Source organism: Emiliania huxleyi (genome assembly GCF_000372725.1).
Source record: "Emiliania huxleyi CCMP1516 unplaced genomic scaffold EMIHUscaffold_114, whole genome shotgun sequence".
NCBI lineage: Eukaryota > Haptophyta > Isochrysidales > Noelaerhabdaceae > Emiliania > Emiliania huxleyi.
Window position 1 is genome coordinate 322,768 of NW_005201551.1, and position 22,524 is coordinate 345,291.

The 22,524-nt window shown below is 62.7% G+C and overlaps 5 protein-coding genes across 5 annotated transcripts in view; 4 read left to right on the forward strand and 1 right to left on the reverse strand.

The window, feature by feature from the left end:
* Window positions 1-2,735: 2,735 nt before the first annotated feature.
* Window positions 2,736-3,502, forward strand: EMIHUDRAFT_224061 (hypothetical protein; the record flags this gene model as incomplete). The annotated part of the gene is made up of 2 exons (XM_005791284.1): window positions 2,736-3,224; window positions 3,407-3,502. The coding sequence occupies 2 exons, from the start codon at window positions 2,736-2,738 to the stop codon at window positions 3,500-3,502; spliced, it is 585 nt and encodes a 194-aa protein (XP_005791341.1).
* A 1,189-nt stretch (window positions 3,503-4,691) lies between these two features.
* On the forward strand, window positions 4,692-8,918 carry EMIHUDRAFT_454545 (hypothetical protein). The gene is made up of 10 exons (XM_005791285.1): window positions 4,692-5,307; window positions 5,386-5,424; window positions 5,637-5,722; window positions 6,189-6,245; window positions 6,967-7,005; window positions 7,145-7,181; window positions 7,776-7,862; window positions 8,126-8,232; window positions 8,440-8,548; window positions 8,739-8,918. Exons 1-10 carry the CDS (start codon window positions 5,160-5,162, stop codon window positions 8,792-8,794), a joined length of 765 nt encoding a protein of 254 aa, XP_005791342.1. The 5' UTR covers window positions 4,692-5,159; the 3' UTR covers window positions 8,795-8,918.
* A 358-nt stretch (window positions 8,919-9,276) lies between these two features.
* On the reverse strand, window positions 9,277-11,649 carry EMIHUDRAFT_109142 (hypothetical protein; the record flags this gene model as incomplete). The annotated part of the gene is made up of 5 exons (XM_005791286.1): window positions 9,277-9,402; window positions 9,603-9,638; window positions 9,766-10,968; window positions 11,013-11,198; window positions 11,626-11,649. 5 exons carry the CDS (start codon window positions 11,647-11,649, stop codon window positions 9,277-9,279), a joined length of 1,575 nt encoding a protein of 524 aa, XP_005791343.1.
* A 347-nt stretch (window positions 11,650-11,996) lies between these two features.
* On the forward strand, window positions 11,997-18,017 carry EMIHUDRAFT_454547 (hypothetical protein). The gene is made up of 18 exons (XM_005791287.1): window positions 11,997-12,016; window positions 12,701-12,737; window positions 12,872-12,931; window positions 13,101-13,160; window positions 13,298-13,315; window positions 13,805-13,889; window positions 14,438-14,488; window positions 14,635-14,684; window positions 14,861-14,883; window positions 14,957-15,019; window positions 15,832-15,884; window positions 16,048-16,096; window positions 16,348-16,399; window positions 16,679-16,757; window positions 16,841-16,888; window positions 17,060-17,104; window positions 17,432-17,508; window positions 17,733-18,017. The coding sequence occupies exons 3-18, from the start codon at window positions 12,887-12,889 to the stop codon at window positions 17,766-17,768; spliced, it is 834 nt and encodes a 277-aa protein (XP_005791344.1). The 5' UTR covers window positions 11,997-12,016; window positions 12,701-12,737; window positions 12,872-12,886; the 3' UTR covers window positions 17,769-18,017.
* Window positions 18,018-19,665: 1,648 nt separating this feature from the next.
* EMIHUDRAFT_224067 (hypothetical protein) overlaps window positions 19,666-22,524 on the forward strand; it is a gene marked incomplete at both ends in the record, with an annotated part of 5,813 nt that continues 2,954 nt past the window's right edge. The window contains 7 exons of the mRNA XM_005791288.1: window positions 19,666-19,786; window positions 19,922-20,040; window positions 20,139-20,242; window positions 21,239-21,365; window positions 21,704-22,049; window positions 22,132-22,277; window positions 22,366-22,431. Of these exons, the coding sequence (XP_005791345.1) occupies window positions 19,666-19,786; window positions 19,922-20,040; window positions 20,139-20,242; window positions 21,239-21,365; window positions 21,704-22,049; window positions 22,132-22,277; window positions 22,366-22,431 (1,029 nt within the window). The remainder of the gene's footprint in view (window positions 19,787-19,921; window positions 20,041-20,138; window positions 20,243-21,238; window positions 21,366-21,703; window positions 22,050-22,131; window positions 22,278-22,365; window positions 22,432-22,524) is intronic.

Sequence of the window (22,524 nt, forward strand, 5' to 3'; positions counted from 1 at the left end):
TTTCCCCCCCCCCTTTTTTCCCCCCCCCCCCCCCCTCCCTCCCCCCCCCCATCCTCCTCCAGCCCTTTCCCCGCCGAGGAACAACATTCACTTAGCGGCGCGCTAAATTCTTAACGACTCGACTACTGCGCAGGACGACGGGATGTGGACAAGATGTGGTCGAAGCTCCTCGAACATCTCCCCTCCCAGTCAAAGCGGGTTGAGCCCCCTTCCCTTAATTCACAGCTCGAGGCTCGGTGGCTCTTGACACGTCCTGGGAGTCTCTCGGAGTAACTCTCGTCCATCTCTCAATAGGCCAGCTGTCGCGGCTCGAGCGGGCCTCCCGCCCCACCAGCCCGGGAGAGGTGGAGCTGCTGCCTCGCGCGGCGTGAGGCTACACACCACGGCTTTACACCATGCGAGGTCACTCGAGAGTACACATACGCGACGAGTACGCGGGAGGATGGTGCGTCGTTATCCGATGACGACCGAGCGACCGGCACCCTCCCGGCGCACCGGTGCCGGTGCCGGTCCGCGCGCTGCAGCGCACCTCCTCGCCCTCCCCCCTCTCTTTCCGATGTCTGGTACGATTACAAAAAGTCTGGTTTGTAGAGTGTTGGTACGCCACGTCTCCCTCGCCCCTCGGCCTCCCTCCCCCGCGCGCACGCGCGCCAAAGATGAATGGCAATATGGCCAATGCGCACAAGCCACAACACATCTGGGCAACGCGCAAGCAATGAAGGTTCATCTGTGCATGATTGTGGGTGACTCTGACTAGCTGCACACGCGGCCGTGCCGGTCTGTGACGCTCTCTGCCGAGCTCGCACGGCGGTCCCGCCGGGCCCCGCGCCCTCGCCACCCGGCCGGGGCTGGAGAGGCTCAGCAGAGGTCGATGCCGCGCTCCTCGCACACGGCCACCAGCTCAGGCTGCTTCTTGTTCGGGTAGCCCACCTCGAGCTTCTGCACGCGACGGGAGGCGCGATGAGCATTGGGCGGGGGAGGGGCGTGTGGCGAGGGGGGGAGGCGTCTCGCGCCTTCAAGCTCGGGGCGGCCCCCTCCTTGAGGGCGGCGGCCAGCGCCTTGCAGCCCTCGTCGCCAATCTTGTTGCCGCCGAGATAGAGCGTCTCGAGCCGCGGCGCTGCCCCGCTCGCGAGGACCTCCGCCAGCTGCGCCGCCTCCGCGTCGCCCCAGCCGAGCATGCCGTAGCCCAGCACGGTCGCCTTGCCAAACTGCTCCTTGAAGGCGGCCTCGTACAGCCGCTTCACCAGCGGCTTGTCGTCCTTGCCGTTGGTGAAGCTCTTCGTCTCAAGCTCCGCCGCGAACGCAGACGGCAGCAGCGGAGGGCGCCGGCCGCCGTCCTGGATGCAGTCGGTGATGAGGTTGACGAAGTCGTACTCCACGCCGGCGCGCATCTTGCCGAGGTCGAGCGAGAGGGTCCAGGCCTTTGTCAGGCCAGCCCAGCTCTGCTCGGTGTAGCACCAGCCGCGGTCAAAGTACTTGGCCACGTTGGTGCCTTCGGCCTGGTTCTCCGCCTTGTGGCCGTCCGGGAAGGAGGTCAGCCGCAGCACCCAAGTGTGCGGGTGGGAGTAGAGCGTGCCGAGGCAGCCCAGCCCCTGCTTGAAGAGCGCGTTCTGCTCCTCGGTGCGCAGGACGCCGTTGGCGGGGTCGTGGCAAATCAAGACACAGAGCTCACACAGAATCACAGCGGGAGGAAAGCGGCGAGTCGCAATTCCAGGGGTCGTTGTGGCGGGCCACCCTGTCTTCTTTGCCGTGTTAGTGGCAAAGTCGCGTCGATCTTTTTCTTGACCCAGTATCGTAGTCTTTGTTAGTATCGAGGTCTCGCGAGTTTTGGGGGTTCTCGGCGCCGCGACAGCGCTGCGAGCGGCGCGATGCCACGGCGCTTGGCCTGCTGAGAGAAGAGCTTCCCGGACGGCAGTGACAAGTTACCCGACATCAATCGTCGACGGCAACCTCGAGAACTGCGCCTCCAAAGTCGCCCAGATTCGCCTCTCGCGGCGCGCTGAGTTAGTATCGCCGGTGCGCCAGCAGGCTCTGCTCCACAGCAGGGCATGCCCGACTGGCTCCTGCTAGCCGTGCGTCCTGGTGGCATCCATTGCCAGCTCAGGTAGCCTCAGGAGGTCGCCTCGCGCACGACGCGGCGTCGCACAGCACCGCTCAGCGTTACTACCGAGTTAGTATCGTCGACCCACAGAGACTGCTCTTCTGTAGGTGGAGCCGACAAACGCCGGCCGGATCGGCGCCGCCGCCCCCATCGCCGCCGCCGGGGCGGCGGCGGCCTCGGCGGACCATCCGGCGCGCCGCGCGCCCGTCGGGGAGGTGTTCACCACCCCTGGCTCCTCACCCCGCCACGCCTTCGTGCGGACGCCGTGGCACCCACCTCAGGCGCCGCTCGGACTCGGTTGACGGCCACCCAAGTGCTTGGCTCGTGCCAAGCCGACCGGCAGGCGATTCCCAGTCACTGCTAGGCTAATCTCGGGCTGTCCTGCGTCAGTGTGGTGCCGTGAGGGGCGCCGCCCCCAAAACTACGATCGTTAGTACCGTGTAGGGGCAGTGCATTTAATTCTGTCACAAATCCAAATCTGCTCCGTGGAGCTTATTGGGCTAGGATCATACGTCCGGGAGGCCCCCCATGCGTGCCGTAACGATCGACAGCGATCTGGCTACTCTGTTCACGTTCACACCTCGAAACCCCCCATAACCCCGATACAGGAGGTAGCCGGCCCGGCACCCGCTCGATGACAGCGCTCGCTCGCTCGCTGCTGCTCTTCACCGCCCTCCTCTCGCCTTCCCTGGCCGTCGCAGCGGTTAGCGGCGTCGCGCCCTCCAATCCTCCCTCCGCGTGCGTCGACGGCGGCGACGGCAAACTGAGGGTGCTCCTCATCGCTCCCGCGTGGCCGTGGGGATTTGGCGCCTACCAGAGCCAACTCTCGACGCTCGGCGCCGCCCTCGTCGACCTCGGTTACGCCGTGGTGTGGAACGCGGCGTTTCGGCCCGGAGTGCTCCCCGACCCGGACAGAGTCTACACCTTCTCCGAGGCGTCGCTGCTCGCAGCGGGCGGCGACGGCCGACTGCCGACGGAGAGCGCGCCGTCCGCCGCCACCGCCGCCCGCTCGTCGCGGTTCGGCTTCATCGACGTGCCGCTTCCCGAGGCGTACTGGGGCCGCGGCAACGGCGTCCTCGTCTCGGCCGTCGATGCGGCGGCGAGACGACACGCCATCGACGCCGTGATCCTCTTGCTCGACGCAAACCTGGCATCTCGCGATATCTCGCCACATCTCCTCGTATCTCCATCTCTCCATCTCTGACCGTCTCTCCCCATATCTCCCCACCTCTCGCCATCAAGACAGTGCCGAGGCTACCTCGTCGGCCGCGCGAGTGTGAGCTGGCTTCGCCGCGCTGTGAATAGGTGCTGAGCGACGTGGACCGCACCCGGCCCTACTCCGTCTTTTGGTTCCCGTCGCACTTTGACGCGTTTGTCCCGTCGCAGCGGCGCGCGCCTTAATTGATTAATTCGAAACTCCTTATTAATTTATAAAGAGGCATTGAGCGGAGGCACCCACGCGCAGCACACCGGCGAGGGGCTCCAGCACACCCGACGCCGCGGGGCTAGCGCGCACAGATGGCAACACGCACAGATGGCCTGAGACGGCCGAAAGCTGCGACCGACACCCGCCCGGTAGGCGCGCGCTGTTAAATTGATGATGAATCAATCAATATCTGACCGACACCCGCCCGGTACGCAGGCGAGCGCTCTCCGCTTTCGACGCCATCGCTGCGCTGGCGCCGTCGGCAGAGCAGCCTAGAAGCGCAAGGCGTACTCATCGGTTCCCACTAGCGCTCGAGCGGACACGTATTCAGCCGTACTCGCAGCCCCTCGTACTCACGCGGTGCTCCAAATACACTGCACAACACCGTCCTCCCGCCCCGAGGTTGACGCACTCAGCACGTAGGCGGAGCAGATGCTTCGCGAGTCGCCGGCCGAGAGCGGTGAGTTTGACCCGGCCAGCAAATGGGTCGGCACCATCCCGCATGTGGCGGAGCCGCCGCCAGGGCTGCACGAGGCCTTCTACGGGGATGGCCTCGGTGGGATCGACGCGCTCCGCCCGTCGCTGCGCCGCAAGCACGGTATGCCGACCGCCGCGTTTGTCGCGCTGGTCAACTGTGGCAACTACGACGCGGTGAACCGAAAGGCGCTGGATGTGGCGGTGCTGGCGTTCAAGGCGCTGCGAGAGACGGTGGCGGGGGCGCACCTCTTTCTCAAAGTGATGTCTACCGCGCACATCCTCGCTGCCGAGGGCAACGGGCTGCCGGAGCAACACACCGCCGACCCCGCAATCAGCCTGGCGGGGCTGCTGCGGGCCGCAGGGCTGCCAGCAGGCTCCTTCACAGTGGAGGACCGGGTGCTGGACTGGAGTGCCTCGTGGGAGATGCTGGCAGCAGCGGACGTCCTGCTGATGCCATCGAAGAGCGAAGGGTTCGGCTTGCCGCTGCTCGAGGCGCAGCGCGTTGGCACACCCGCCGTCACCACCGCGTTCGGCGCTATGGCGGACTACACGTGGCATGGCCTCTCTGTTCCGTTTGTGCAGCGCAGCTTTCTCAGCGACGGCTTCGCCGCCACGCCGAGTGTGGCCGGTACCGCGGACGCACTGCGCAGGGTCGCAGCTGGAGAGTTGTCAGCATCGACGCGGGAGGCTGCTGCCCGCCGCATACGCGCCGAGCTCTCTTCGGCGGCGGTGGGGCGGCGGTTTCACGAGCTGCTGCTGCGGGGCGTCTGTGGGGAGGGGGGCGAGGAGGAGGGGTTGGGCGAGGCGGAGGCGGGGAAGGAGGAGGAGGAAGCAGCGGCGGCGGAGGAGGAGGCGGCGGAGGGAGAGCAGGAGGAGGAGGAGGCGGAGGCCGAGGCGGGGCAGGAGGGCGAGGGCGAGGAGGAGGAGGAGGAGGAGGCAGCGGCAGGGCAGGAGGGCGAGGGTGAGGAGGACGAGGGCGAGGGGTCGTCCGTGTCGATCAGCGAGTGGCTGCCATCGCCCGGGCGCGGCAGCCGCGTCGCCTCCGCCGCCGACCCCGCCGCCGCCAACGCGCCGCCGCCACCCTCCACCACCACCACCGCCGCCGTCACTGCGGTTGCGCGTCACTCGGAGTGCACAGGGGAGAACGCGCTTCTGATGCGGACTCGGGAGGACGGCGTGTGCAGCAACGACGGCGCAGGAGCAGGAGCAGGTGGGGAAGCAGGAGCAGGGGGCGAATGGGGAGCAGCAGCAGCAGCAGGAGGAGGAGGAGGAGGAGGAGGAGGCGGCGGAGACGGAGGAGCAGGAGGAGGAGGAGGAGGAGGAGGCGATGTTGGTGTTTGGGTGGTGGCGGCTCCAGTCACTATCATTAACTGAGTAATAGGTGTTGATGGAGTGACTGGGTGGAGTTTGGTCGGAGGAGGCGGCGCAGGGGATTTGCCCCCGGCCCGAGTCCATGGGTGCTCAATAACTAATCATTAACCACGTACCGAACAGGCGAGGGGGCGGCCGCCGACGCGAGTCCATGGGTGGTCAATTAATTGATCGTTAACAACTGATAGGAGGGGGCGGCCCCCGTCCCGAGTCCGTAGGGGATGCGTTCGTGATCAGTAACTAGTCATTAACAATTGGTAGGCGAGGGGACGGCCGCCGACGCGAGGGACTCGCAGGAAAGCTGGGACGCCTCCGAGCTGGACTGGTTCGTCAAAGCACGCGAGCAGGAGTGGGGAGATACAGGGAGATATGGGGAGATATGGGGGGATATGGGTTCGTCAAAGCGCGCGAGCAGGAGACTAATGAGTGAGTAATGAGCCACTTACTAATGAATGAGAATAAACAGCCACTTATTAATGAGTGAGAATGAACAGCCACTTGCCAATGAGAGCACGCAGTGCTAATGACCACGAGAACACGTTAACTTGCTGATGACTGGTTGTGGAGAAGAACACGAACAGTCTTCAGCCCGCGGGCAGGATACGAGCGCGGAGGCGAAAGAATAGTTAACTACGTCATGGTTAGTGAACTAACTACCGGTGCAGGACGCCGGCGCTCCCACTGCTTGATCCAACCCTTGGCCCTCTGATGTCCAGTGCAGCACATGCACTCTTGGTGTGTGTGTGCTGTGGGCCCTCCTTGTCTTTGCAGTAGACCGTGTGGGGTAACACCTACCTACCTACCTACCTGCAGGACGCCGGCGCGGTGGCGGCGCTGCTGAAGCGAGACCGGCAGCGCCTGTCGGCGGAGGCGCGCGGGCTGAGTACGGAAGTAAAGACGGGTCATAGCCAATCATACCAGCCCACTCTTTCCTTTGCACCTGGCCATATCTCCCCATATCTCCCCACTCTTTCCTTTGCACTTGGTGCTACAGAGGGCCGCCAGCACGCTGACATCTCCCCTCATCTCCCCATATCTCCCCATATCTCCCCATATCTCCCCATATCTCCCCATGTCTCCCCGTATTTCCCCATATCTCCCCACATCTCCCCATATCTCCCCATATCTCCCCATATCTCCCCATATCTCCCCGTATCTCCCCATATCTCCCCACATCTCCCCATATCTCCCCATATCTCCCCATATCTCCTCGTATCTCCCCGTATCTCCCCATTTTCCCATATCTCCCCACATCTCCCCATATCTCCCCGTATCTCCTCATATCTCCCCATCTCCCCGCGGGAGGTATACCAATCGCACCGCCAGGTGGAAGAGAAGTCATGGGGGCTGCAACCATAGTAGCACTGTTTAGTCAGGCGGGCGGGCGGGTTGTGGCGGGCGCCGAGGAGATGCACCGCCAAAGCGTAATGTGGCATACCGGAGCGGCGTAGGCGCCGAGGGCTGGGCGGCGGCGGGCGGAGTGACGAGGCAACCACTCACGTTTAGCAAGGCTGGACTTAAGGCGGCGCCGACGGAACCAACAGCCGGCGTCGGAGTTCGCGTCCTGAAGCGTACCATGCTATGGGATCAGGCGCGAGGACTGGCGGCGTCGGACCCGCTGCCAGCGTGGGCGCTCGCCTGCTCGGACAACACACTAAGTCATCAGTGCTCAGAAGCCTACTCACACGGGTCGTGTGTTAGGTGCTTGTCTGCTCGGACGGAGCCTCGCGCTGTGAACGGCGTCTCTTCACACCTGCTGCTGTGAACAGGTGCTCGTCTGCTCGGACAGAGTGGTGCTGCGAGAGGGCGCGAGCTAGCCGAGATGCAGCCGAGATGAGCCGAGATGCAGCCGAGATGCAGCCTAGATGCAGCCGAGATGCAGCCGAGATGCAGACGAGATGCACCCGAGATGCAGCCGAGATGCAGCCTAGATGCAGCCGAGATGCAGCCTAGATGCAGCCGAGATGCAGCCGAGATGCAGCCTAGATGCAGCCGAGGACGTTGCGGCGGCGGCGAGGCGCGTGTGAACGGCGTCTCTTCACACCTGCAGCTGTGAACAGGCGAGAGGACGAGCTAGAGGACAGCTCTGGTGTGAACGGCGTCTCTTCACACCTGCAGCTGTGAACAGGCGAGAGGACGAGCTAGAGGACAGCTCTGGTGTGAACGGCGTCTCTTCACACCTGCAGCTGTGAACAGGCGAGAGGACGAGCTAGAGGACAGCTCTGGTGTGAACGGCGTCTCTTCACACCTGCAGCTGTGAACAGGCGAGAGGACGAGCTAGAGGACAGCTCTGGTGTGAACGGCGTCTCTTCACACCTGCAGCTGTGAACAGGCGAGAGGAGGAGCTAGAGGACAGCTCTGGTGTGAACGGCGTCTCTTCACACCTGCAGCTGTGAATAGGCGCGCTGGCCGTGCTGAAGCGCGGCGGGTGGCACTTTAAGTTCCCAGACACCAACGTCTTCTTCCTGCTGACGCGCCACGCCGACGGTGCGCCACCCCCCCCCCCCTTCCCCCTTCCCCCCCCCCCCCCCCTTTTTTTAACGGAGGCTGTTTTGCAGTGAGGGGTGCTCTGCGTGAGAACTAATGGTTAATTAATGGTTCACAACAGCCCCCCCCCCCCCCCACCACCCCCCGCAAGAGCGGAGATTTGCTTCATCCGTAATGTGGTTCGTCGTTCCTGACAGGCACCCCAAAAGAAGCTAAAAAAGGAGCTTCAATGAATAGTCAACGATGAATTTAATGACTATCAGGCGCCGTCACCCCGAAAGAAGCAGATCTGCAGCGAGGGAAACTGCCGCAGCACGCCGTCGTACTGGCGCGCACCTCTGGCGCTCCCTCGCCGCTACCATCTCTGTCTGTGAGAGAGCCGTCCGCTTTGAGTTTACTGCAGGTGCGCACCTCGCGCTACCTCGCCGCCGCGCGCGCCCTCTCTGTGCCGCCCAGGAAGCCGTCGGAGATATAGCCGAGATGTGGCCGAGGTGCAGTTGAGACATCATCCAGGTCGCCGTCGGAGACATAGCCCCGCGTTATCTCAGCGACATCGATATTGATAGTGATGCTACAGGTGAACGGAAGCCCGTCGGAGATCCGCGCGATTGAGAGCGTTAAGACAAAGGTGAACAATCATGCTGACGACTCTTGTGATTGGCAACAGGAAGCCGTCGGAGCTCCACGTACGCGAGGCGCTCAGAGCGCGACGCTGCGCCCCGTGTGTGTGCGCGCGGCGTCTCTTCACAGCTGCAGCTGTGAACAGGTGCTGGAGGCGACGCTGCGCGGCGTCGGCGCCACCCTCGGCGCCACCCTCGCCGCGATACAGCCGAGATGTTTTCTTAATGCTGATAACAATCTAGGCTGTGTTAACAGGCACGCTGGGGATGAAGCTCAAGCACGACGTGATGGCCGACCACATCCCGAGCTAGTAGCTGCTCGAGGCAGCGCTATTGGGCCTGCTCTCCGGCAGGCTCTCCTACTGTAAATTCTTTTCTTTTCTCGCACGCGCCTTGCCTGTCGAATCGTGTTCGTGTGTGTGAGTGACAATTCTTGATACGAAACCACGACGACACTCGACACACACCCAGTTGACTCGCATCGGTTGCCTCCATGACACACCGCACACACACACACACACACACACACACACACACACACACACACACATTGAGAGAGAGATTTTAGATCTTCTTCACATCTCTTCTCAAAATGAACTCGGGGGTACACCAACAGGCACGGGCTGCCTCGTCTGTGGGGGGGACCCCCCCATCTTTGTTTACCGAATGCGTCTCTGGATTAGAGTGCGTCTAGTAGGCGTCCTACTTAACCCTGGTAGGTGGACAAAAGTATGCGTTTTTTGGCCTCCCCTCCCTAACATTAGCCGGCCAAAATGTGCTCCTACCGGCTAATATTAGGGAGGGGGGGGCGGTCGGGTGTCAGACCTAGCGCTAGGCGTGCGAGGCTGGTTGGTGGTGCGGAACTGGTTGTAGCCCGGCTCGGGCGGCAGCGTGGGGTCGTAGCTCATCGTATTGCGTGGCTACAGTACAGACAAATGGTCTAAGCAGCGACTGCTCAATCACATGGCGCTGCGGTGCTGCGGTGCTGCGGTGCTGCGGTGCTGCGGTGCTGCGGTGCTGTGGGGCTATTAGGCTGTTAGGGGTTGCGCGGCTGCAAGCTGTGACGGTGTCTCCCTGTTGCAAGGGAGGCGGCCGGCTGGCGGGACGAGGTGGGCGGAACCTTGCAGAATCGCCGGTACGGAACCACATCCGGGACCTGGAGAGGGGTGCAAGTAGGGGTTGGCGAGCTAAGTTCTATGCGCGACAGTTGGCATGGGCAAGGCTGGCGCTGGGGCACGGCAGAACAGCCCGCCTTCGACGGTCTCCTCCAGTCCACGGAGCACCTCGTCCAGCTTGCTGGGCCGGCTTTCGCTGTGCTCCCCAAAGGCGTGACTCATCGAGCCGTGTGCGATCGCGGCCTCATCCGCCGCCACAGTCGGCGATGCAACGGCCGCAGCTGCTGCCGCTGCCGCTTCTGCCGCCTGAGCGATCTCCGCCGCCTTCCGAGCCACATCCACCTCGCGCCGCAGCGCTGCAGCCTCCTCCGATGCGCTGCGCCGAAGATCCGCGTCCGCAACGCGCGCCTCTTCCAGCGCCGCCCTCAGCTCGTCGCACTCCTCGCGCATCGCTGCCGCCGCCGCCTCGCCCTCTGCCGCCCGCTCGTCCGCCGCCGCCGCCGCCGCCGCCGCCTCGGCGAGCTGTGCGACTGCCGCAGCCACCGCCTTTGAGTCGCGGCTCGCCGCAGCGGCCGCCTCCGCGTCGCGGGCCCGCTGTTCTGCCGCCTCCACGGCCGCCGCGAGGGTCGCCTGCTGCTCCTCAGCGGCGACGACCGCCGCGTTAAAGTCGCGTTGCGCCGCCCGCGCCTCCGCAGCCGTCGCCTCTGCAGCCGCAGTCTCCTTCTTCGCCTGCCTCACCTGCTCCGCCGCCCGACGGAGCCGGTCGTCCGACGCGGCCGCAGCCTCGTGCAAGGCCGCGTCGCGCTCGCCTCGCGCCACGGCCGCCTCCTCCTTCCGGAGCTCGAGCTCCGACCGCGCAGCCGCCGTCTCGGAGGCCTGAGCAACCACCTCCTCTTGCAAGGCCTCCGCCTCGGCCCTCGCCGTTGCCGCCTCGGCCGCCCGCGCCGCAGCCTCCTGCCGCACCACCTCCACCTCTACTCTCGCCGCCGCAACGTCTGTCGTCAAATCCGAGAGCGCCTCTCGCAGCCCCGACGTCTCACTCATCGCCGCCATGGCCTCCGCCGCCGCGCGATCCGCCTCGGCTCGGGAAAACTCTGCGCTCTGCTCAGCTCGCTCGGCGGCCAAAAGCGCCTCTTCGTGCTCCTCCCTCGCCGCCGCGAGGCGGGCCGCTAGCATGTCCCTCTGCGTCTCCGCGATGGCCGCCTCCGCCCTCGTCGCCGTCGCGATCGCTACGTCCAGCTCCGCCTCCGCCTCCTCCGTCTCGGAAGCAGGCACGTCAGGGATCGCCATCTTTGCCGCTGCCTGCCTCGCCGCCACTCGCGCGGCGCGGCGCGCCTTCTCCAGCTGCTGCCCAAGCCGCGCTGCCTCTGCCTATCAACACACGCGCTTCGCCTCAGGCGAGCTGTGGCACGCACCGCCCGGAGGGCACCGCCCCCGAGCGTCACCTCTGAAAGGTCGAGCTGCCGCCTCGCGTCAACCTCTCGCTCCTCCGCGTCGCGCGCCGCCGCCGCGATCGCCGCTGCTGCGTCCGCCCTTGCCGCCCGCGCCGCCGCCTCGGCCGCCACGGCCGATCCCGCAACCACCTCTGCAGCGGCGGCCTCCTTGGCAATGGCTGCAGATGCGGCCCGGTCGGCAGCGTGCGTGGCCCGCGCCGCCTCTCTCGTCGTCGCCGACGCCGCGCGGCACCCGTCGCCGCGGACGTGGGCCGCATTACTCGCGCGCGGCGCCGGCCCGGTCGCGAGGGACTTTCCGTTTCATCGGTCGTTGGATAGACAACCGTCGATGGACGCGTCCCCCCGGGGGGGTCCGCGAGCGAGTGTTTCTTGTTTTTAGGTTTGTTTAGCAGATCAAGACACAGAGCTCACACAAAATCACTGTGTGTCTTGTGAGTTTGTGTGTCTGTGTGTCGCTCCAGCGTGTGCCGTCATCTCTCCCCTGGCCTTGCGTCCATGTCCAGTCCGAGCCTGGCTGTTCTTCGCCTTCCAGTGAATCAATCCCCAGTGTCCACTTGGCAAGCCTCTGGCGCACTTGGAGCACTTGGAGTGCGGTCATTAACCTCACGCCCAGGACCGATTGGTTGAGAAGCTGCCGAGCCCAAATCACTCTGGTGCCACATTTCTTGCTTGGTTGATGGATAGAAAGGCGAAGAAAGGCGAAGAAAGGCGAGGAAACAGTCGGGCTCGGACTGGTCTCCAGCGCGGTATGGGTGGACGCGGGACAGATGATGACGACACGCACGAGCGACACACAGACACAAACAAGCCGGGGAGCTAAGAAGCGCGCCCAGGTAAATCATTTATTTCGCTGCTCGACAGCGTCTTGACCTGGTCGACGGTCTTTACCTCGAGCAGCGCACAAGTCGCCCACAGGCCCCGTCTCGCGCCATGTCGGCAAAGGGAAGCCTCCACGCCGCTGCGAAGTGAGCGCGCCGCCGCGCCCTCGCCTCCTCGCATTCGCATCTAGGACGCCGCATCACACAGCGCCTCGTGCGACGGGCGCAGCGCACTCGGGGATGCTTGGGTGAAGAGAGAGGAGGCCGCTGGGTGGGTAAGCGAACACCAGGCCCTGCCACCGCCGCCGTGCCGCCAAATCACCGCCGCCGCCCGCCGCCGCCCGGCTGCCGCGCCTCACGATCTCACGGGCGCGCTATCTCACGCCGTGGGGCGCCGTCGGGCGGGCCTCCCTCCATCTCCTCGGCAGCTCGCGCCTCCCTCGACGCCGCCCCTAGACTGAGCTCGAGCAGAGACACGCGCGCCACACACCGTGACTGTGCACACACACAGACACAGGCTCTGATGGGGTCTGAGCGATGGGAGCCTCGTGTGGACACAGCGACACAGACACAGAGACACGCTCGTGTGGATGCATGTCTCCCGACACCAGCGCGGTATGGGTGGACGCGGGACAGGAGAGGACGGCACGCCCTGGAGCGACACACAGACACGCAGACACTCGCGCAAGACCCAGCGAGGTCGGCTGCCACACATACCGAGAGTAAGATATCACCGCACACACCGCGCGCACGCGCCGCGGCGGCAGTTCCTCCTTCTGTGCAACTGATGCTCGCTCGGCCTGAGAGAGCTCCACACGCCTCTCGCCGCAGGGCCAAGCCGAAGCCGGACTGGTCGCTGACGCCCAAGGCGAGCGCCAGCGGGAGATTGTATCGCGGAGATTCGGAGATTTCTAGTGGTTGTTTTCTTCTCCAGGCGAGCGCCACTCGATGCTTGACCTCGCCGCTAATTAATAATTAATCATTCGTTTCTTCTGTCTTCAGGCGAAGCGGAACTCGATGCTTGACTTCGCCAAGGCCATCGCCAGCGGCGAGGAGGAGCAGGCACGCAAGTTAGTGCATACACAACGGACGGTCACTCCTGAACTAGTTGATGGGTAGAAAGGAACAGGGGCCCGCCTGTTGTATACTTTGGAGACAACGCACACCGCTCATTAGTTTCCTTACCTTACCGTGCCTTACCTTGCCTTACTTTGCCTCAACTTGCCGTTAGGGCGCGGCGCCGGAGAAGTCGCAAGGGTTCGCGATGCGGCCGGAGTCGTCCTTCTACCAGGCGATGAATCTCATGTATTTAATTACTCCTCTATTTTAGTTATTTATTAGATGCGGCCCGTCCTATCGAATCGAATGAAGAAATCACATTTAGTTCATTCTCCTCCTCCTTCTCCTTACCTTACCTTCTACCCGCAGGCGATGTCGGACGTTGAGGCGCTCGCCGACTGCCCCTTCTCCTCCTCGGGCGACAGTCACGAATTACCATTCTAACTCGTCATTGATTCATCGATACCTCAGGCGCCCGCGGACTCCAAGTCTGCCCTCGTGAACCTCGACACACTAACGCATGATTAATCATTCATCAACTGATCACTTCAGGCGCTCGCGGACTCCAAGTCTGCCCTCGTGAACCTCGACACACTAACGCATGATTAATAACTCATCAACGGATTACTTCAGGCGCTCGCGGACTCCAAGTCTGCCCTCGTGAACCTCGACACACTAACGCATGATTAATAACTCATCAACGGATTACTTCAGGCGCTCGCGGACTCCAAGTCTGCCCTCGTGAACCTCGACACACTAACGCATGATTAATCATTCATCAACGGATTACTTCAGGCGCTCGCGGACTCCAAGTCTGCCCTCGTGAACCTCGACACACTAACGCATGATTAATCAGTCATCAACTGATTACTTCAGGCGCTCGCGGACTCCAAGTCTGCCCTCGTGAACCTTGCGGACAACTTCGAGGCTTTCCCGGGGTCGATGCTGGTGGACGAGAAGGGAGCGCCTAGGGGGAGATCTGGGGAGATATGGGGAGATATGGGGAGATATGGCGAGATATGGCGAGATGTGGGGAGATGTGGGGAGATGTGGGGAGATGTGGGGAGATGTGGGGAGATGTGCGGAGATATGCGGAGATAGGGGGAGATCAGTGCGGCAGCCCGAGCATCGCATTCGCGCGCCTACCTCCCCACATGTCGCTGCTGCTGGACAGTCGAGAAGGGAGCAGCGCCGACATTGTGTGTGGGCGGGGCATGGACGTTGTGTTGGGCGGGGGCATGGACCCGGCGGAAGGACTTAGTATTCGGAGGGGGTTAGTCGATTGTTGGCGGGAGCCGGCGCGGTGGCGGGGGTGGAGAGGCGAAGGAATGATTCTTAATTCCAGTGAATACCATCTTAGGCGCGTCGCGTTCCTTTTGTGTACCCCATCGCCAGGCAGCTCTGCCCGGTTTCTTTACGTCTGCTGTGTTTATGCAGGCGCGGACGCGGTGGCGGGGGTGGAGAGGCGAAGGAAGGAGTCTTAACCTCAATGAATTTATACCATCTCAGGCGCCGACGCGGTGGCCGGGGTCAAGGCGAAGTACGACGTGTCTCCGGACGGCGAGCTGCTCCACTCCTCGCCCGTCATCAATTATTAGTTGTCAATTGGCGAGATGAGTATTGATTGATTAGGCGACCTCTTCCTCCTCGCCCAGATCACTTCTGCGAATCAATGTTAATTCTCCACTCTTTCTAATATGAACTAGGCGACCTCTTCCTCCTCGCCCAGATCGAGATTGCCTGCCCGAAAGAGACGGCGAGAATGCAGCGAGATTGGAGCGAGATCGAGACGAGGGGTCGAGATCGCCTGCCCGCGCAAGAGACGGAGATGGAGCTGCTTTGGGGCGGATATGGTTGTCTCATTAGTTCATCACCTTCCTACCAGTTCACAGTTTCTTAATAAATAAGTTAGTCAGCCAGTCCAATTCGCAGGCGATGGACCTCCTCTGGGACGGGCGCGCGCCACGACTGCCTGCGCACGATCTGGAAGAGCCTCCCTCAGTTAACAGGCAGCTCAGAATGAGTTAGGCGCGCTACGACCGTCTGCAAGATCTGGAAGAGTCTGGTCGGGTCTCACGAGGTCATCCACGAGTACGCGCTCGCCGCCTCTGCCTGTCATTAAGCTCTACCTAGCGAATACTCTCATGGTTTAATGAAACAGGTACGCGCCCGCTCGCCGCCTCTGCCTGTCATTAAGCTCTACCTAGCGAATACTCTCATGATTTAATGAAACAGGTACGCGCCCGCTCGCCGCCTCTGCCTGTCATTAAGCTCTACCTAGCGAATACTCTCATGGTTTAATGAAACAGGTACGCGCCCGCTCGCCGCCTCTGCCTGTCATTAAGCTCTACCTAGCGAATACTCTCATGGTTTAATGAAACAGGTACGCGCCCGCTCGCCGCCTCTGCCTGTCATTAAGCTCTACCTAGCGAATACTCTCATGGTTTAATGAAACAGGTACGCGCCCGCTCGCCGCCTCTGCCTGTCATTAAGCTCTACCTAGCGAATACTCTCATGGTTTAATGAAACAGGTACGCGCCCGCTCGCCGCCTCTGCCTGTCATTAAGCTCTACCTAGCAAATACTCTCATGATTTAATGAAACAGGTACGTGCCCGCTCGCCGCCTCTGCCTGTCATTCAGCTCTACCTAGCAAATACTCTCATGATTTAATGAAACAGGTACGTGCCCGCTCGCCGCCTCTGCCTGTCATTAAGCTCTACCTAGCGAATACTCTCATGATTTAATGAAACAGGTACGCGCCCGCTCGCCGCCTCTGCCTGTCATTAAGCTCTACCTAGCGAATACTCTCATGATTTAATGAAACAGGTACGTGCCCGCTCGCGCCGCACTCTGCACATTAAGCTCTCATTAGCAATGAACGAGTCATTGATTACCGACTCAGGTACACGCCAACCTGCCGCATCCTGCACATCAAGTTCGCGCCGCCCTCCCTCGGCGCCGCCTCCGCCGCCGCCACGCCCGAACGAGAGGCACCCGGCCTTGGAGTGAGCAGCCAGTTCTATACTTGATCAGGCGCCGCCGCCGCCGCCGCCGCCACGCCCGCGCGAACGCAAAAGTGGCTCTTTAATTCAGAGTTCTTTTAAAGAGTTATTTTTAGGCGCCGCCGCCGCCACCTCTGCGCGCGACACGTCCGTCATCGCAAACAAGTGAGATCTAGCCGAGAGAGCGAGCCGAGAGAGCGAGCCGAGAGAGCTAGCCAAAAGGCAGCCGCGGTCTAGCCGAGGTCTAGCCGAGGTCTAGCCGAGATCTCACTAGCCGAGGTCTAGCCGAGAGAGCTAGCCGAGAGAGCTAGATAGCCGAGGTCTAGCCGAGGTCTAGCCGAGGTCTAGCTGCGTCGATCGCCCGAAGAGACGACCTCGGCCGAAGCTCGGCCCAATCTCGCGCAATCTCGCGGAAGGTACTCGAAGACCATCGTCTGCCACTCGATCGTCTCGTCGCACATCCCGCCGGTGCGAATTAGTTAATTAATAACGAGATTTTGATTAACAATTACTGGTGTCGTCTCGTCGCACATCCCGCCGGTGCGAATTAGTTAATTAATAACGAGATTTTGATTCACAATTACTGGTGTCGTCTCGTCGCATATCCCGCCGGTGCGCGAAAAACACGATGAGTTAACACTATGACTTATTGATTAACCATTCACAGTAGTAGTACTCAGGGAGGAGTCAGTAATCCCCCGCCCTTACCCCCGCCCTTACCCCGCGCTGACCCCGCGCTGACCCCAGGTCGACGGCTCGGAGAACAAGAAGGTGCAGTACGTGCGAGGGGACACCAAGGTCCTCGGGTTTGTCGTCGAGCCGACCGGCGGCCCACACCCTCGCGCTCCGCCCCGATCGAGGGGGCTTGGCCCGAGCTGAATTAACGAGTCTCCGTGATGATGGCAACAGGCCCGAATTCGTGCTCCGTCTCGATCGCGTGCGACTTCGCGCTCAACGGCGCGCAGAGAGTCGTCGAGAGTCGTCGAGAGTCGTCGAGAGTCGTCGAGAGTCGTCGAGAGTCGTCGAGTCGTCGAGATTCGTCGAGATTCGTCGAGATTCGTCGAGATTCGGACGTCGCTCAACGAGCAACGGCAGGGAGAGTTACTTAGTGAAGGCTGCCCCCTGCAGGCGGGTTCGACTGGTGGGTGACGAAGCTCCTCTTCAAGTGCACAGGCGCTAATTACTCGATCAATTAGCTAATAATAATCAATTCGTTGCGACCAAGTTCAAAGGCGCTGTTAATCACCGTTCCTTTTTTAAGTGCACAGGCGCCAATCACTAGTTTTAGTTGGTCATACTTGTACTCAATCCGTTACCAAGTTCAAAGGCGCTGTTAATCAACGTTCCTTTTTAAGTGCACAGGCGCCAATCACTTAATTAATTGGTCATATTTGTACTCAATCCGTTGCGACCACACGCTCCTCTTCAAGAGCGCTATTAGTCAACGCTCCTCTCAATGGATTCTTCTCGGAACCTTCTCGGAACCTTCCCCGTGCGCAGGCGTCGCGGAGATGGCGGCCAAGTCGACCGCGACGGATGTCGCAAAGTGCCTCAAGCGGCTCCGCACGGCCTGCGAGGCTTGAGAGTAGCCGAAATGGGCCGAGAGAGTAGCCGAGAGATGCCGGTAGCCGAGAGTAGCCGAGAGATGGGCCGAGAGTAGCCGAGAGTAGCCGAGAGTAGCCGAGAGTAGCCGAGAGTAGCCGAGAGTAGCCGAGAAATGAGGTGATGTCTCATGTGGCTGTACCTGGCCACCCGGCGCCAAGGCCGGGGCGCCTTCTAAGAGGTTGCCTACTTCGAGTAGGCGTTGGCCAAGGGCGATGCCGACATCGCGATGTGACACCAAGCGTGTGAGGCGCAGCGATACAGTGGGGGCGCGAGCCTCCGGGGGGCGAGAGACGCGTCTCAGCTGAGCTGCACCTCCGAGCGTCCGCATGCAGAGAGCCTCAGGGGCCTCCGTGCGGCAACCGGCATCCAACCACATGCATGAATCGATTCGAAATACGCTGGGGCTTCTAAGTTCCTTCCCTCACCCTCCCAGTAAACGTGTTAAAGTTCTTCTCCCGTGTTGTTCAAGGTACGGCTTTAACCCCTAAACGGCGTTCCTGTCAGTACTGACAGGAGGCCGTCTATTTTATTCCTTTGCAGGAGGCGTGAATCCGTTAGGATTCTCGCCCGCTCTGCTGAGGGGAGGGGACGGTCGACTGGGCCGGTCGCTCGACCCGATTCTACTCTACTATCAGTCTTACCATTCATGGACAATAGTGTCTGTGACGGCGGTGACATTCACAGCGAGGTCAGTTCACAGCCGAGGCGCCGATCCTGACACGCTCCACTTTCGGCTCGCCGCGGCTCGAGCAAGGTCTATGTCGATCCGCATCTTGCCAGCTGTGGCTCGCCCGTCTACCGCTACCGCGCCTACCAGATACAGTCGCAGATGCAGGCTTGCGTTGGCTTGAGACGTCATTCGTCCACGCTGGCGCTTGCGGTGCCATTCTGTGCTGTGGTTCTCGTGCGGTTTTATCGTTCTTCGTTGCGATTGCCGTGGTGGCGGTGGATGCAGCCGAGCCGAGTGTCGTCGTTGACGGCATCGCGCTCGTCTTTCGACTGCCTCGCTTCTTCTACCGACACGGAGACACGTGGGTCAGCGCGCAGTCGAAGATCTGGTATGCGTTTATCTTCTGTTGTCGTCGAGATTTCCGGCTGGGTCAGCTCACCGATGCGGCCCCGACCGGCCTTTGCGACAGCATCTGCGACGCTGCTCAGCCGCTGACGCCGCGAGAGTGGATCGCCATGGCGTGGCCAGCAGTACGGCGAGCTATGTCAGTGTCATTACCGTTGCAGTGATGTGGGACCCTCTGGCCAGCCTCTGGCACCATCTTGGATGCCGGCGCGGGTCCCCACGTCAGGTTGTTTTGGGTTACTGTAACTGAGGTGTGCACGACGCCCGCAAAGGAAGCAGCGCAGCCGCCAGCAGCGCCACGCGCGACATAGCCCCCAGCGTAGCTCGCGGCAGCGCAGCAGGAATGAAGGGTGGAGTCGTCCCGGATGCTCTTAGAGAGGCTGATACCGGTACGACAAGGACAGCGACAGAATGGCGTTGCGTCACAGGAGGAGCAGTGGCGGCAGCAGAGGGCAGAGACGGCAGAGGCAGGGGCGGCGGCTGCGGAGGTGGAGGGGGCGGAGGAGGTCGAGGCAAAGGCGGAGGCACAGGTGGGTTGCTGCTCAGGCTGCTGCTCAGGCTGCTGCTCGGGCTGCTGCTCGGGCTGCTGCTCGGGCTGCTGCTCGGGCTGCTGCTCGGGCTGCTGCTCGGGCTGCTGCTCGGGCTGCTGCTCGGGCTGCTGCTCGGGCTGCTGCGAGGCGAGCCTTGTGCCTGGAGGTCGGGCCGTGGCAGCAGCAGGAGGCTCGGGGACCAGGCTGTCGCGTCGCAGCGGCCGGCCGGGAGAGCTCTGTTGGGGTTGGCGCTGGTCTAGGGCACCAGAGCGTCGTCCATCAGAGCGTGGCCCACCGGCCGGCAGCGCGTGTACCGAGCTGAAGTCCGTGCGACTGGTGCCTTCGGCAGCGGCCGCGGGCGGCTCCAGGTCGCCAAAGAAAGCGCACAAGCACGCACACGCGCTAAGTCGCAGCGGCGCCGCGGGAGGCAGCACCGAGTGCCGACCGCCGGCAGAATTCGCAGCCCCGCAGGAGCGAGAGCGCCTAAAGCACGGGCTCGCCGGCCATTCACTGGCGGCCGCGCGATGCGCCTCGCCGTCCCGGCGCTCGCCCTCCTCTCACTGCTCGCGCTGCTCCGCGCACACGGCGCCACGGCTCCGAGCGTCGCGGGCAGCGACCACCTAGGTCTGGAGCGCGCGTCAACCGGTGCGCAGACGCTCGCGGCGGAGGCGGCAGTCGCTGCGGCTGAGGCGGCAGTCGCTGCGGCGGAGGCGGCGGCCGCTGTGGCGGAGGAGCGCAGGCTCAACCCCGACGCCTCGTCGACTGCGGAGGTCGCCAGAGAACAGGGCGGGGCTACGCCCGAGGCGAGCCACAGCGGCAGCGTGCACGCGGCGCCGGACAGCTCCACGCGGCGGGCGACGGACGGCGGCGGCGGGACGCGCTCCCACTCCCACGGCGAGGTGCGCGGCCGATCCGACGGCGGCGTGTTGCCCGGGCGGCGCTTCCCTGGAGCCTTCCGGGAGCCTTCCCGGAGCCTTCCCTGCAGGTGCGCCCCAAGGGGGAGGAGGAGTGGAAGGTGCCGCTAAAGCCTTCGGTGGTGGCGCGGGCGCCGAGCATCGGCGGCGTCGACCGGCGCGAGTCCGCGCTGGCGAAGCGGCTGAGGTTGCAGCAGTTTCACGACTTGGTCATGGAGCCTAGAAGCTGCTAGAAGCCGAGTACGTATTCGTGTACTCCTAGTAGCGCTCGAGAGGACACGGACTCAGCTGTACTCGGCCGCATTCAGCTGTCGTCGCCTCCCTCGTATTCACGCGGTGCTCTGAAGACACTGCGCTATACCGTTTTCCCGCCCTCATGTTGGCGTATTCAGCACCGCGTGGTCAATCTAACCCTAACCCAACCCTAACCCTAACCCTAACCGTAGGTAATGGACAATCTCGGGCCGCTCGCCGCGATTGGCTGGGCAATCTCGCCCCTGCTCGCCCTCGCCTGTCGCCGTTGACCGTGCCCTCAAAAGACGGACGCTCGCTTCCTGGCGTAGGTAATGGGCAATCTCCCGCAATCTCCCCGCAGTCTCCCGCAATCTCCCGCCGTCGCTCCCTCGCGTAGGACGCCCTCCTTCTCTGAGCCGCCTCCTCTCCCCCTCCACACGTCCACAATCACTCACGGGTCGAGTTGCGCACGACAGGCCAACTCCTTCTTCCTCCCTAACCCTAACCCTAACCCGTCAGGCCTTCTCCTTCTTCCTCATCTTCGCGTACTGCGCGCAGCGCTAGACGCGGAATGCGCATTCTTGTATCCCCGCCCTCACCACTGCACTCGCCGCCTTCGTCGCCGCCCCCGCCCTCACCGCTTCCCTCACCCCCCTCGCCGCCGAGCCCACCTCCCTCGCCGCCCCCACCCTCACCACCGCCCTCGCCGCCGCCGTCACCGGTCCCGCCCTCGCTGCCTACCTCAATGTGCATGCGCAGTCGTGTATCCCAAGTAGCGCTCGAGGAGGACACGCATTCAACTGTACCCCGCCGTATTCGGTTGTGTTCACTGTGTTCGTACCCCCCCGTATGCACGCGGTGCTCTGAATGGCACTGCGCAATACCGCACAATACCCTAAGGTTGGCGTACTCATCACCGCGCAGGCGCGCAGCGGTTCCTTTCGCGGAGCGTGCTGGTGACGCTGCTGTACACGATGCTCTACCTCATCGCCTCCCCCGTGGCCATCATGGCCAACAAGATCCTGATGAAGGACAAGGGCTTCGGATACCCGGTGATGGTGTCTGCGATGGGGCAGGTATTCCACGCCTAGAAGCAGAAGATCTCCCCATATCTCCCCCGTATCTCCCCCATATCTGGCAGCGCAGCCTAGGAGCGGAGTACGTGTTCTTGCATCCCAACTAGCGCTCGAGGGGGCACGCACTCGACTCTGTTCAGCCGTGTTCGGCCGCGTTGGCTGGACTCGTAGCCCCTCACATTCACGCGGTGCTACGAATGCACTGCACAGTACCGTCTCCCCGCCCTGATGTCGGCGCATTTCACCGGGCACGGTGGACCCCACTGCTACCACACCACCCACGGGACTGAACCCACACTGGGTTCGATGCTCTGGAGGTGCGGCATTTCACCCCGCAGGTTGCCACCGCCTTGTGCGCCGCCGTCGTCGTCTTCATCACGGGCGAGAGCCTCGAGACAGGCCGCAAGATCGGCGCCACCACGCTGCTCGTGCTCGGCTGCGTCTCGGCGCTGGCGCTGGTGCTCGGCCAGTACCCGTACTTTTACCTGACCGTGGCCTTCATCCAGATGCTGAAGGCCTTCTCGCCGGCGTACATGATCTGCTTCCTCTTTTGCCTCGGCGCGGAGCCGCCGGTTGTAGCGCGACGGGGGACGGTCATCCGGAAAGACGTGCCGTGTGTGAGCAGGCTTCGAGCATTTGTCCAACTGGGCAGAAAGAGAGTGGAATGCGCCAGCAAGATGGGCCGTGTGAGCAGGCTTTGAGCGGCCGTCCAACTGGGCAGAAAGAGAGGGTGGATGCGGCGAGCAGACACGAAGGCCGTGAACAGGTGTGGAGCGGCCGTCCAACCGCGTCATCCGGTGCGTACTCGGGCTGTCGGTGTGCACGTGCATCGCTTCGGCGGGCGAGGCGAGCCGTCTGGACTTCACTGCACGGCAATGCGACACAATGCACGCCGCCTTCACGAAGGGCGCTGTGAGCAGGCCAGCCCCCCTTCTGGGTGTCATCGGAGTGCGAGCTCACGAGGACGGCGCTGGTTCACACGCGCAAGCCGTGTGAGCAGGTCAACTTTTCGCTCATCGGGGTGCTCTTTATGACGATGGCGTCTTGCTCGGATGCGCTCCGGCTCGTGATTGCGCAAAAGCTGCTCAAGAACCAAAAGATGGGCTCGTTCGAGGCCTCCTCCACCTCTCCTCCACCTCTCCTCCTCCTCTCCTCCTCC